This window comes from Zingiber officinale, chromosome 6A (assembly GCF_018446385.1).
Source record: "Zingiber officinale cultivar Zhangliang chromosome 6A, Zo_v1.1, whole genome shotgun sequence".
In the NCBI taxonomy this organism is placed as follows: domain Eukaryota; kingdom Viridiplantae; phylum Streptophyta; class Magnoliopsida; order Zingiberales; family Zingiberaceae; genus Zingiber; species Zingiber officinale.
Genome location: NC_055997.1, coordinates 663,470 through 676,462, shown reverse-complemented (window position 1 = coordinate 676,462; position 12,993 = coordinate 663,470). Strand labels below are relative to the sequence as shown.

At 36.5% G+C, this 12,993-nt stretch overlaps 1 protein-coding gene and 1 long non-coding RNA gene across 2 annotated transcripts; one reads left to right on the top strand and one right to left on the bottom strand.

Moving 5' to 3' along the window:
- Nucleotides 1-2,593: 2,593 nt before the first annotated feature.
- On the top strand, nt 2,594-9,580 carry LOC121995526 (exosome complex component RRP4 homolog). Its single transcript, XM_042549249.1, has 8 exons — nt 2,594-3,018; nt 5,511-5,700; nt 5,840-5,941; nt 6,324-6,369; nt 6,615-6,704; nt 8,064-8,129; nt 8,264-8,332; nt 8,967-9,580. The coding sequence occupies exons 2-8, from the start codon at nt 5,540-5,542 to the stop codon at nt 9,429-9,431; spliced, it is 999 nt and encodes a 332-aa protein (XP_042405183.1). The 5' UTR covers nt 2,594-3,018; nt 5,511-5,539; the 3' UTR covers nt 9,432-9,580.
- A 484-nt stretch (nt 9,581-10,064) lies between these two features.
- Nucleotides 10,065-11,811, bottom strand: LOC121995528. Its single transcript, XR_006115860.1, has 3 exons — nt 11,434-11,811; nt 11,098-11,206; nt 10,065-10,474 (listed from the first exon to the last, which is right to left on the bottom strand). It is a non-coding gene; the product is annotated as an uncharacterized LOC121995528 (long non-coding RNA).
- Nucleotides 11,812-12,993: the final 1,182 nt, after the last annotated feature.

Here is a 12,993-nt window from a genome sequence, read left to right as displayed (position 1 = left end):
TAAAAAATAATAAATGAAATAGAAAATAATTTTGGTGCTGATTTTTAAAAACTAAGACAAAAGCTTAAATACCAATATTGTTATAGTACTTATTTTTAAACGTCAATACCACTGTAGTGTTGGTGTTTAAAAATTAGTGTTAACTCAAACACCAACATTTTGTAGTGTTGTTTTTAAAAAATAGTAAAGAATGGTATATCTGTACTCTATAACACTGTAGAAATTTACAGGAGTTTGAATGAGTCCAATCAGAGCTTTTTAAGTCCATTAATGAGTTTTGACGGAAACTGATTAATAGACCTAGAGGATTTGGATTTTTTTAAAAGTTAGCATATAATGAAAGAGAGTAGTACAATCAATATATTTATAGTGTTCATGTCTAGTTTTAACATCTCTATGATAAATTATATATATGTGTTAATTGTCTTAAAGTCATAAACTTTAAAAACCATCTAATCACTACTGTTAATGACTTTAAGTTGATATCTCTAAGCACATATAAACTCTAGAGCACTTCATAAACCTATAGCACTTGGAATGGGTCTGATCATAGCTCTCTAGATCCATCAATCTATTTTAATTAAAACTCATTAATAAACTCAAAAAAAAACTTTAAATGATATTTTTTGGACTTGAAACTGGGTTGTTACTAGTTTCACTCATAACAAATGTAAATCTCTGACCGAACTTCGATATAGTCCTTAGAATGTCCCTTTCTAATATTTGAATCAAAAGCTATGATATCAGGAAATAAGCAATTGACATGTACATATAATTTATCATAAGGATGTTAGAATCAAACACCCTAAATATTTCACTTCACATTCTCTTTTATTATATGTCAACTTTTTTATAAATCCAAAACTCTTAGATCCATCAATGAATTTTGGTCAAAATTCATTGATGGATCTAAAGAATTATAATCGGACTCATTTCAAGTGATACATGTTTCTAAAGTATCCTAGAGTATATATGTGTCCAAAGATATCAACTTGAAGTTATTAGCAACAGTGATCAACAGATTTTCAAAGTTTATGACTTTAAGACAATTGATATATACACATAACTTATCGTAGAGATTTCAGAATCATGCATATTAATACATTCATTGCATTATCTTCTTCAATCACATGTCACATTTTTTAAAATTTAAATCTCCTAGGTTTATCAATAAATTTCAACCAAAATCTATTAATAGATATAAAGAGTTCTGATTAGATATATTCTAACTCTTGTGAATTTCTATAATATTTAAGAGTCTAAATTTATCATTCTTTATTATTTTAAAAAATCAATATCACGACGACGATGATATCTAAGTTGCGGTGCTAGTTTTTAAATATAACATCAACAACAATGATAATGTGCTAAGTTGTGGTGCTGGCATAAAAATTAGCATTACCGTGATTATAAATTTCATTTTAATTAATTTAGTTAATAAAATGATTTCTTGTTATTAATTTAATTTTCTTATAATTAGATATCAGTTTAAAAAATAGATTTTTAAAATTAATTTTCTTTTATATTTTTTAATTTGTTATTAAAGTTTTAAAATTAAAAATTAAAAAATTTAGAGGAAAGTTTAATTTAATTTAAGAGAAAAAAAAAAGAATAGAAAAATAGAAAAGATGGAAGATATTAGAAAAAATAGAAAAATAAAAGAGGAAAGAAATGCGTTGGATTATCTTAAATCTTAAATTATTCATGAATAATTAAAAGAGTTAAATGATATTAATAAATTTAATAAGTTATTGATAGAATAATTTATAATTAAGGATGATAATGGGACGGGGTGGGGCGAGTTTGACATCTCCATCCTCATCCCGTCCTATTTTTTCGGGTTCGGGGATTCTCCGAACTTGAATCCACGGAGATCAAATCCTCATCCCCGTCCCCATCCTTGCCTCATCCCCAAATATAATTTATATTATTATTATTTTATCATTATTAATAATATTATTAATAATAATATTTTTAAAAATTTTAATATTAATATTCATACTATTATTAATATTTTTTTAAAAAATTATTATTATTATTTAATAATAATAATAATAATAATAATAATATTCGGGGTGGGTTCGGAGATGAGGATAGTATTCCCATACCCGTCCCGAATCTGTCTCATCCCGGAAAACATCGAGGATCTCTATCCTCATTTTGAATTTTTCCCACGGAATCTCGAATCCGTCGGGAAAATTATCATCCCTATTTATAATTCAATATAAATAAATTATAAAATTAATTTTAATAGAAGGATGGAATACTCTCGTATAAGTAATTTAAGATAAATAAATTATAAAATTATTTTTAATAGAACTGTATTAAAAGATTAAGACAATTAAAAAAATTAACTTTAATAAAATAATAAAATAGATCATTAATATCACTAAACCATTATAAATATTTTTAAATAAATATTATAATTCGATGGCCCGTATTATAGTCAGATAAGGGGTTTGTAAAAATTTAATTAAACGGGATAAATCGTTTGAACTGACTGATTTTTTTAATTTGGTTAATTTAGAATTTTAATTAATTCAGTTTTAAAAAAATATGTTATTTCGATTTTAAAATTGTTATTCGGTTAAACGGCCTAAATAAACCCTAAAATCCTAATCTCTCCGCTCTCGATAATCTCCTCAGTCCGCCCTCGCCGCTCCCTCCCGGCTACCGTTCTTGATGTTGTCCTGATCAGCCGTCTCTCCTCCCGTCGCCGTCTCGCCGAACCTGCTCAGCCCTCCCTCCTCTTGTTGCCGAGCGACTCAACATCTCCGCCGGACTTCCTTCCCTGTTTAGCCGTCCTCCTCCCGTCGCTGAGCATCTCCTCGGTCCTTCCTGCTCCTGCTCAACCCTTCCTCCTTCCGTCGCTCTCTCCGTCGTTCCTCGCTCTCTCTCTGCGTTCCTCCCTCCTCACTGCTCAGCCCTTCCTTTTCCTGTCACTCTCACCATCGGCACATTCCTCCCGAGCCCCCTCATACTCACGCCACAGTAGCCAGCAACTGCCCTACAGTGTGGGTAAGTATGAAATTATGATACCTACTTATAACTTACTCAATATTTTGAAATTAGTAATCATTGATTTTTTGTATGGCATATGAATTCTTTGTTGAACTCAAGTATTTAACCGTGGCTAGATATCCTTAATCCTGATAATAAGTATCATTATGCTTGGCCATAAGTTGAGTTTCATATTTGTCTTTCAGTTTTTGTCATTTATATTTTAAACATTGTTATCATACCTTGCAATATTTTAAATAGTGTTTGTGCATCATCTGTGATCAGTATTTGTCTGATATCAATGCAAGGAGATTTATCAAATATGGATGTTAATAATAGTTGTTTAATACCACAATCTGAAATTGGTTCTTTTGTGGGAACAAAAACTGCTGTAGATTTCAAAAGAAAGGTAACCAAAAGAAAAGCAATAAAACCAAGAAGTGAAGTATGGGATCATTTCTTGAGAATGTTTTTAGTTATTTTTTTAGACAAATAGTTTGAGTGACCTTTTAGTGGAATGTTAAATTTAAAAACTTAGTAGAATATCATGCTAATTAAGATTGAATGATTGAATGGTTGAATGGTTGAATGGTTCAATAGCATCTAAATGAATTTAGCTCAAGTCTATTTGGCAAAGCTGAGGTGTTGGATTGGCACCAAGGCTATGTGCATTTGATCTGGTCCATTAGATCAGGAATAAAAGCTAATAAGTAACAAATAAAAGCTTATAAAAAATAGACTGTAAACAAACACAATTTGGTGGCAAAGCGAGCTCTTTTTGGCAATTCGGTGGTTTTTGAATTTTAATTCACATGTAAACAAACACAATACACAAAATCAAATTGGGGTCAAAATTATTCGGACTATTTGGTTAATTCGGTCAAAAACCGAATTAACCGATTTGTAATCGGTTCAGTTTGTTCGAGTATTAATGAGGAATTCGGTTGGTCGATTCAGTTATTTTTAAAAAAATCGGTTTATTTAGGTTTGGTTTATTCATTTCGGTTTATTCGTTTCGGTGCGGTTTGATTTTAATCGGATACTCACCCCTACAACCAAGGTAGGATTTAGGTCACCTATTTAAATACAGATCGAACCAAAATGATTTTATATCTAGCTCTGATTCGGTTAGAGTCCATTTAATTGGGTTTGACCTAAACCTGCCTTTACCTTTAGCCGTGACCCATTGCAGCATCACTGTCGGCTCTCGCTCCAGCGCCGGCCAGGGATGTGACCTAAATCTGCCTCTAGCCGTCGCCCATCACAGCAGCGCTGCCGCTTCTCTCTCCAGCGCCGGCCGGGGACATTAGCAACACTCTACAAATAGCGCCGACCCTCCCCTTTGTCTTTTGCAACGTGAGTAGAGGAGTTTCTCCTCTCCTCTACGAGCAGAAACCCTACTCTCGTGTTTTGGCTATTTATTTTGTGTTACCGCTATCATTATTCTTCATTCTTGTGGCTACCAAGTGCGCGAGGATCATTGTATAGACGTGAAGGAATTTTTTTTCTTCCTCCCGCAATGACTTGTTGGCGTGCATTTGGTGAATTGCAAAGCGTGTTGGTAGGTTCCTTTCTTGTTTTCCTTGAATCGGGTGGCACCGTAGGTCATTGAAGGAAAAAGAAGTTCTTGGCTTTTAGGATGTATTTGGATTGTAGTGAGAGATTCAGGCAGTCGATTTACTAGAAGCAATGACATTGTGGTTATAACTCTATTTGTATAGTAGAGAAGTTTAGCCAATTTGGTATCCTTGTTTTTCTTGTAGGTTGTCAAATGGTGGGATACCCGATGAAGGAGGATGATCACCGGGAACCATCGTTGTTGCTCTGAGAGTTATGAGTGGGCATGTTATTTGGATAGAAAAAAAAAAAGTAAAAAAGTGGAAAATAAAAAGGAGTCTGTGATGGATGGAATGGTAGTCAACATGGCTCAGTGTGTTGTTGAGACGGAGAGAGTGGTTAGTTTAGCGGTTGTATATAGGAATAGAGTTCTGGTGTTTGGATTTTGGTTATGGGTAGTAGATTTGTGTTTAGAATTATGTTTGGTATGCTGATTCTTGCATAGAATTTACCTTATGTTGATTGTATATGCTATGATTTGTTTGTGATATTCGTATGCAGCTCAATAGGATAATATAATTATTCTTGGTGCATAGCTCGTAGTAATTCTATGTTGCATTTGGTGTTGATTCACATTAAGAATGACAGATGGATAGTTTCCTTACCTTGAGTTAGGGTATAGTAAACATAAGACATAATATAATGTAACATTTGGATAATGAGTTACTCACCGAGGACAGAGGAAATAAATTAAAATAAACCGAGGAAAATCCAAAATGTCTCAGAACCATTTGAAGCAAGTCCTCATCTGAAGGAACGTGAAAGTCTTTTAGTAGAGCAGTGCATTTTTTAAATTGCTTTGGTTAATTTGTTTCTGAATATCATTTAGTTCAACATTGTCATAAATCGACAGCCTAATTTGTTAAAACTCATTTGGCTTTGCTTTGCTCCAGTTGCCCCTCACATTAACAAGGAGGCAGCAATGACCACTATGCTGCGAGAACTGCGACTATCATTGAATCAAACTCAAAGGGTTCGTCTTCAGTCTGCGCTCCAATCCTTACAGGAGATGTCTTCTCTTGCCTCTACCATCACTGTCGTTGCTGACACAATACCTGTCAATCATGAAGATAGCATCCTCAAGTAAGTGGAATATATATCCCTCTTCTCACTCTACTTTCTGTTCCCTATAAATCTTTTTTTTTTCTCTTGTTTGTAGTGTCAGATTATTTGAATTCCCCCTTATTTTCACTTATTGCTGCTAAATTATTATGATGATCAGAGGCCATGGTACATCAGATCTCAACGGCGAAGTGGTGGCTACACTTTGTGGTGTTGTGGAGCGAATAAACAAACTGGTCTATGTCCGTGCCCAAAGGGCCAGGTACACTTCCTCTTTCCAATTTTGCAATTACTTCTCTCTTGACATCACAGCTTATGATATTTTTTCAAGTAATTATTTACTTGGTAAAAGGTTAAGACTTGGCATGAGTTATTCTTAGCTTATAAGTATATAAGTTCAATCTCCATATTTTGTAACAGTATCATCATTATAGTCGGATTGAGAAGTGCCTCATATAAGTAATTTCTATGTTTTGTTGATGTATTGCTTTTCAACTGAATTGGCTTTCATTACCACTATGTCTGTTAAGACAATCCTTCAAGCGCCCTAAATGCTGAGGGAAACTGTCCTCCTTCAATGTGATATTTTTTGACTTTTTATCAGCATAATTTGACATATTTAATAAAAAGAAATGTTTTCGCAGGTACAAACCGGAGGTTGGAGATATTATTGTTGGCCGGGTCATTGAGGTTTGATCACTATGATAAGTTTATCTATATTTGTTCCCTTTTCTACTTGAACATACCATATATTTTCTATATCTTTTTAGTTTGATGAACAGATATGCTTAATTAAATGTGAAAAGCATGAAAGATGTTTATCAGTTTGAAATTTTTTACTATATACTATCATACTAGACAATTAAGCTGTAAATCTTTTGCGATCGACCATGGCAGTTCTTTCTTCTTTGTTGACTGCTTTCCATGTGTTGCAGATTGCTCCAAAACGATGGAGGTTAGAGATAAATTTTAGTCAAGATGCTGTGTTGATGCTCTCATCAATGAATCTTCCAGATGGTATTCAGGTTAAAACAATTTCTTGTTTCCTATTCAAAAGGCTGTAGCTTCAAACTTAAGCAGCTTTGATACTCTGTCATTGAACATAGTTATCGAGCTAATAATTTTAGAGTAGCTTCAAATATATTTGAATGCACATTGGAAGAACAGTTTAGTACTCTACTGGATGGTTTATTGCTAAAGGTTCATTTCATACCATCAGTAGTACTGCAAAGTTAGCAATATAAGTTTGGAAATCCCTATTACATTAATGGTTCATCATAGTAAAACCATAATCTTCCTTAATCAGCAATGTATATTTAGGTCTTAGGACAATTAGACATTAGGGATGCTTCTATGTTACCTGTTTGTTTTTTTCCCCGTAGAGATGCTATATTTATATGATTCTAATTACTATCATCATCATCAAGCTGTGTTAGTTCCTTAGGTGTCAGCTTTATTAACATAATTGCTATTGCTTAGTTTATTATTAACTACTGGATATCTTTTTCAGTAATTTTCAACATGTGTCTTCCTTACTTCTTGGACCTTAACACTTTATCCTTGCTATTTTTTATGATATGTTGATATTGGTCGAAGACATCAGTCAAAACATCCTATTAATTTTCTGACAGAAAATCAACACATACTGAAAGTACGATTATGTGTAGAAACGATATAAAATTCTAGCTATCTTGCTAAAATAACTTTATGGTAAACACCAAGACTTCTTGGTAACTTACTAGCTACAAGATTGTATTTTTATCCACTCTAGCAGATGGCTTATATAATGCAAAACTTCATAGAGATTATAATAGGTAGAGTGATGATTGATACTTTAGATCTACTACTCACAGAATTTGGTGATTCTTTTGTAAATTAACTTTGTTGAAGTTAGGATGCTCTATGCCTATTAGTCTTGTATGGATAAGTATGAGGGTTCATTATCTCTTGAAGGATACATAACTCAAATGACTAGTCATTTTGATTGGAACGGACTTCAACCTAATTCAACTGGCTACAACAACCATTTATGTTTTAAGAAGTTGTACATGTTAATTCAACTATTAGAGATGACTTCTTAGCTCGGAACAAAATATTTGTCGCATTATCTAATTAAAGGCTATTGGACAATCGCAATTCTTTGTAAACTCCATGGATAAAGCTAAAAACAACAATAGATAAACTAGCAGTGTGTTGTATATCAGTTACTTGGCATTTCAAGTGTTTAATTAAACCAATTGTTTTTGGGCTGCAGTTTCATTTAATTTTCTTATTCAGTAATTTGTTTCCCTTAGTTTATTGTCTTTCCTGAAGCTTGTTTCTAGTTTCTTGCTTGCTAATGAAAGCTTTGTTTAGTTGAGCTAATTCACCTTTTCTGTTGACAGCGGCGGAGAACTGCTGTAGATGAACTCAATATGCGCAGCATTTTTGAAGAAAATGATGTAATCTGCGTAAGTAGTATGCCTGTTTCTACTCTGGAATTGAGATAAATGATTTGAGCTGAATGGTAGAATGTACGTGAATGAGTCGTTGAATGCATATGCTGAATGATGGCTACCTAATTGTTATTTATTTTTAACTAAAGGCTGAAGTCCGTGGTTTTCAGCATGATGGGAGTCTGCATCTGCAAGCAAGAAGCCAGAAATATGGAAAGGTTAATCATATTTTGTTGTCTTATATTTATTACTACATAAATAAATCTTTATAGCTTTATATGTGAATTTTCTTGACAATAAAATTACGGGAAAAAATAAAAATTTATGGACCTAAATTTACGCACCATTTGACTAGTTGGAACTGATCTTCTCCTCTTAAAGACAAAGATTTATTTACTTGATGGATAAAGATCCATATGGTATTTATTCTTCACATATTGTAGTGCAGCATTTTGTTATCATTTTCATGTCCTTCTTCGGCTTGCTCTTTACTAAAATCTGTAGGGTTTATGATAGATTTAACCTTTAACTTCTTCCAAAAAAAAAAAGGGTGACGGTAATCATTGTAAAGTTCAATAATTCATTTTTGTTTTAAAAAACACAATCATGCTTCCAAAAATGGAAACAACCATGATAATGGAAACTTTGGGTCTTCATTTTGGAGGGTAGAGCTAGGAAGACAATCTGAGAGATGTCCTGATTTGATATGTACTTTCTGAAGAAGTAATATAACTTTTCTCAGTTATGTCCCTATCTTCTTGAATAAATTCAGTTCAATCGTTTTTCATTTGCTATTAAAATAGTTGAGTTGTGCCCATTTGCTCTGTATAACTTTAATGCTGGGCATTGCAGCTTGAGAGAGGTATGCTACTTACAGTCCCAGCATACCTGGTGAAGCGCCGGAAACAGCATCTTCATCATCTACAACAATACGGCATTGACTTGATTCTTGGATGTAATGGATTCATCTGGGTGGGAGAACATGTAAATTCCCATGGTGAAAATGACAGCGCAGCAAACCGAGAGAACAGAGAAGATGCTGTCAACAAAACTGGTGAACTGCAAGTGATCCAAGAAGTGCAAGAGCCAGAGCGAACAACACCACTAGAAGTCAGGCAGCATATATGTCGGGTGGCTAATTCCGTGCGCTTGCTGTCTGCTTTGGGCTTCAACCTGACTGTTGAATTTATCATTGACACGGTCGAGGCCAGCATCTCATCTAACACCGACATAAAAGACATGCTTGCCGCTGAGTTTTATGTTCAAACTGCCGAAAGGGAGGTACAGCGCAGGGTTTCTCTGAGCAGGAAGCACTAGTATTGGTTCTTTAGATGTCTCAACTTCAACTCTACCATCTGAGCAGGAAGCACTCGATTTGGTCCCTCAAATGTCTCAGCTTTCACTGTACCACCTGTTGTTTTATGGACTGGATAATTTTTGAAGCTCTAAATGATTTTAAAGTGCAATTTAAGTGCAATTCAGAGGATGATGGCCATATTAGCGATTCCTACAAGATTGATTAGATTTCCTCCAGAAATCCACATGAGCAATCCATCTTTCTAAATCAGCAAAAACACAAGAATCTAATGAAGTTCCATATTCAAATACCAGAATTGTTGAGTAGAAAATTTGATGGTACAAGACCACATGTAAGTAGGAATTTGCGTTATTAATTTATCATAATATGAAAAGAGAACTTATTCTCAAAGAAGGATATTTTATTTTAAGTTTTACATTGCATACTAGGAATACACCCACTAATATGCATGCTAGGAAAGGACCAAAAAAACAATGGTTAAAAACTCAGTTGGTGGAACAGTCTCCCTAAAGTCATAAAACCTCATAGAGTGCACAGGTAGCTTCATTTCTTAACTTGCTTTAGAAAGGAACCAAGTAGAAATTTCTAACTGCCTACAAATAGGAAAAACATCTATAGGAAGACAAGCTAGGGGATGCAATATGGGCATTAAGTTCGAATTGTCGAACATACATCAATACTGGATCAGAAGTCCAGAACAAAAAAGGATGTCATTACAATCCAAATAAATTTTCATACAGCATGTTAGAATAATAGAAATAACATGTTCATTTAGAGAGGAAATGCTACTCATGAGTTGGCAAACAAAAGAGAAAATATCATATCACTTGCAGCAACAAGGCGAAACCCTCGCCCCCGGGTCCCCACTGACCGGATCCACGATCATTGTGAGGGAGGTAAATCGCAGTACCCGAGCTAACATGGGACGGACCGGATGGGATACAGGGATAAGGGATTTATTCCCCCGTTGTCACTGAGTTTCAACCCGGCGGCCTCCTTGCAGCAACTTCCGTTCCATGCCATCTCGGATGACCCACGGGGTCTGAAAAAGAAAATGTCATATCACTGTGCAAAAGACGGGTCCCGCCGCCCAGCGGCCCCCTAGGCCTGGCCCCACAGGGATCCTAGGAGGAAGTAAATCAGCGGTGAATGCTGACCGGGTAAAGCGAAGAAAATGTCATATCACACAGATATATCAAGAGGAGTATCAAAGAGAATCCCCACATAATTGTGAAGGCCAAAACAAACTGCATATTGGCATATAAGATATAAAGATAATAGCAATAAGACTGTCAAGACAAATCCCTGGATATTTCAGATAACAAAAAGAACAGAGGAAAAGGTGGCTGCGTAGCAAGGTTATTACATCTGCTGCTCTAAGTTTTTTTTTTTTTTTTTTTTGGTTTGCTTCCAACTCTATCATGAAAGCTCTTTGAAACTTGCATATTCCGAACCTAATTAAATGTTTCAACTAGAAAATGAAGGAAAATTCCACCAACTTTTCAGTGATCTATGAAAAAGCTATCCCAGCAAGATCACTCCAACTATTTCTAAGTTTGAAAATGCATCTAAATCAGAATTTCAGAACTAACTTTCTTCTGTTGGTACATATCACCTAAACAAAATTCTAAGAAGAAAAGGGCAAGCTTACTCTGATGAGCTTACCTTCTTGGCAAGAGAACAAGGCTTGTCTGGCGAATTCAAAATCTCGTCCTAGAACAGACCGAGAAATTTAGGGCCAAACCTAGCCGAATCGGGTGTGTCAGTGGTGATTCTGCCAAAGCAACGTCCAGTCATAGCCAATTTCAATCAAGAAAACCAATTCACTTAACCTATCTAGAAATAACATGGCAGCATCTACACTGATAAAACGATTACGGGTGATTAAAAAACAGCAAAAATAGTTTACAATGTGAGCTGATCTTCCAGTCAAACAATAAGTTCAGATTAGATGGTAGTAAAATCAAATAGATCGCGGAAAGGCACAAGAAGAATCTAAACCTGGGTGTCCTTGTAGGCTGAGAAGGTGTTCTCAGCGGCGTCCTTGCGCTCAGGTCCAGTAGCCTCGGAGGAGACGATCCTCCAGGAATCATGTCGGACGCCGCTGATGTTCTTGTAAGCGACAGAGAGGAGGTTGCGATCCTACACCGTGAGCTCCTCCCCCTCCGCCGCCGCCGCCGCACCGAAGACCTTCTCTATGTAATCCACCATCTCCTCGTATCTCTCCGCCTGTTCCGCCAACTTCTCCAGATAAAAACATTCTCCTCCCTCGCCGCCGCCATCACCTCACCAGTCACCGGAAAAAATGCTACCCTTTTTGCAGGAGTAAGAAAAAACCGGCAGCGGAAGAAGAAACGAGGAATCGATTGCTTTCAGATCTCAAAGCAACCCACTTGTTTACTAGTTCACTATGGGATGTGTTAGCCCCTTAGACTCGACGGTATGGCTGGGCGCAAGGATTGACTCGTTACTCTTTGGATCCAGTATAGTGAGCATGTGTACAAGACATGCCAAGCAGCGGGTGGACATATGACAGTGCGCGGGCACTGTCCGAGCACAAGTCGAGCGGGAGGTCGACTTGACGGTGGCAAACAGATGCGAAGAAGCGGACACGCGGAATTAGAGCATTTGGCCAAGCATGGCTCGGAGAAATCGTGAGCCATGGTATGCAACGGGGTACATACAATGCAGCATACGGAAGGATGCAGTAAAAAGGGCTACTTCGGTCCAAGCCCATGATGCAGAACCATGGACAGCACAGGGGTGCAGGCTGGCTTTGACATGGCGTCAAGGCAGCAACGAGGTGGCTGGCGGTTTGGACATGTGGCATGGCATTTGAGCTAACTGCCATGCAACTACTTGTAAACTGCCAAACCAACCCTACCTATGCATTATAAATAGGCAAGGGGGTGGCAAAGGCAAGGCACAAGAGAGATTGTATGAGCATTCTACCAAGAGAGTCACTTGTAATCCTTTGTTTGTGAATACAAAAGGTTGGGAGTTTTCCTGTACGTTGGCTTGTCTTCTTTGTGCGTGGCTTGTGCATTCTCTAGCACATTGGTGATGCAACTCGGAGGCTGAATCAAGTGCGGAACTTGACTGCCGCGCAGGAGTTTTCAAAGGTGAAAATTTACCCTTGTGACAATTGGTATCAGAGCCCAGATTCATGGCTGGTGGTAGCCACGAACTAAGGGAAAGGCTTTCTCCTGTGGAAGCCTTGCTTGGTGCGGTACCGAATGGAGAGGATGTTTGCGATCTGGTCGCAAGGGTCCTCACCTTAGAAGCAAGTCTAAAGCATATCCAAGAATCTCTTTTGGAAGAAATGGCGCAAATACGAAAGAACAACGAGGATCTTCGCTACGAAATTATTGTTCTACGAAGAGCAATGGCTTCTAATTCCGATGCGGTGCCTCAACGCCCATTGGTGAGAGTTCCTGAACCAAAGTCTTTCGGAGGCACGCAGAGTGCCAAGGAACTCGAGAACTTTCTGTGGGACATGGAGCAGTACTTTGTTGCTGCCAAAGTGCCTGAAACCGAGAAGGTAACAATCTCTAGCATGTA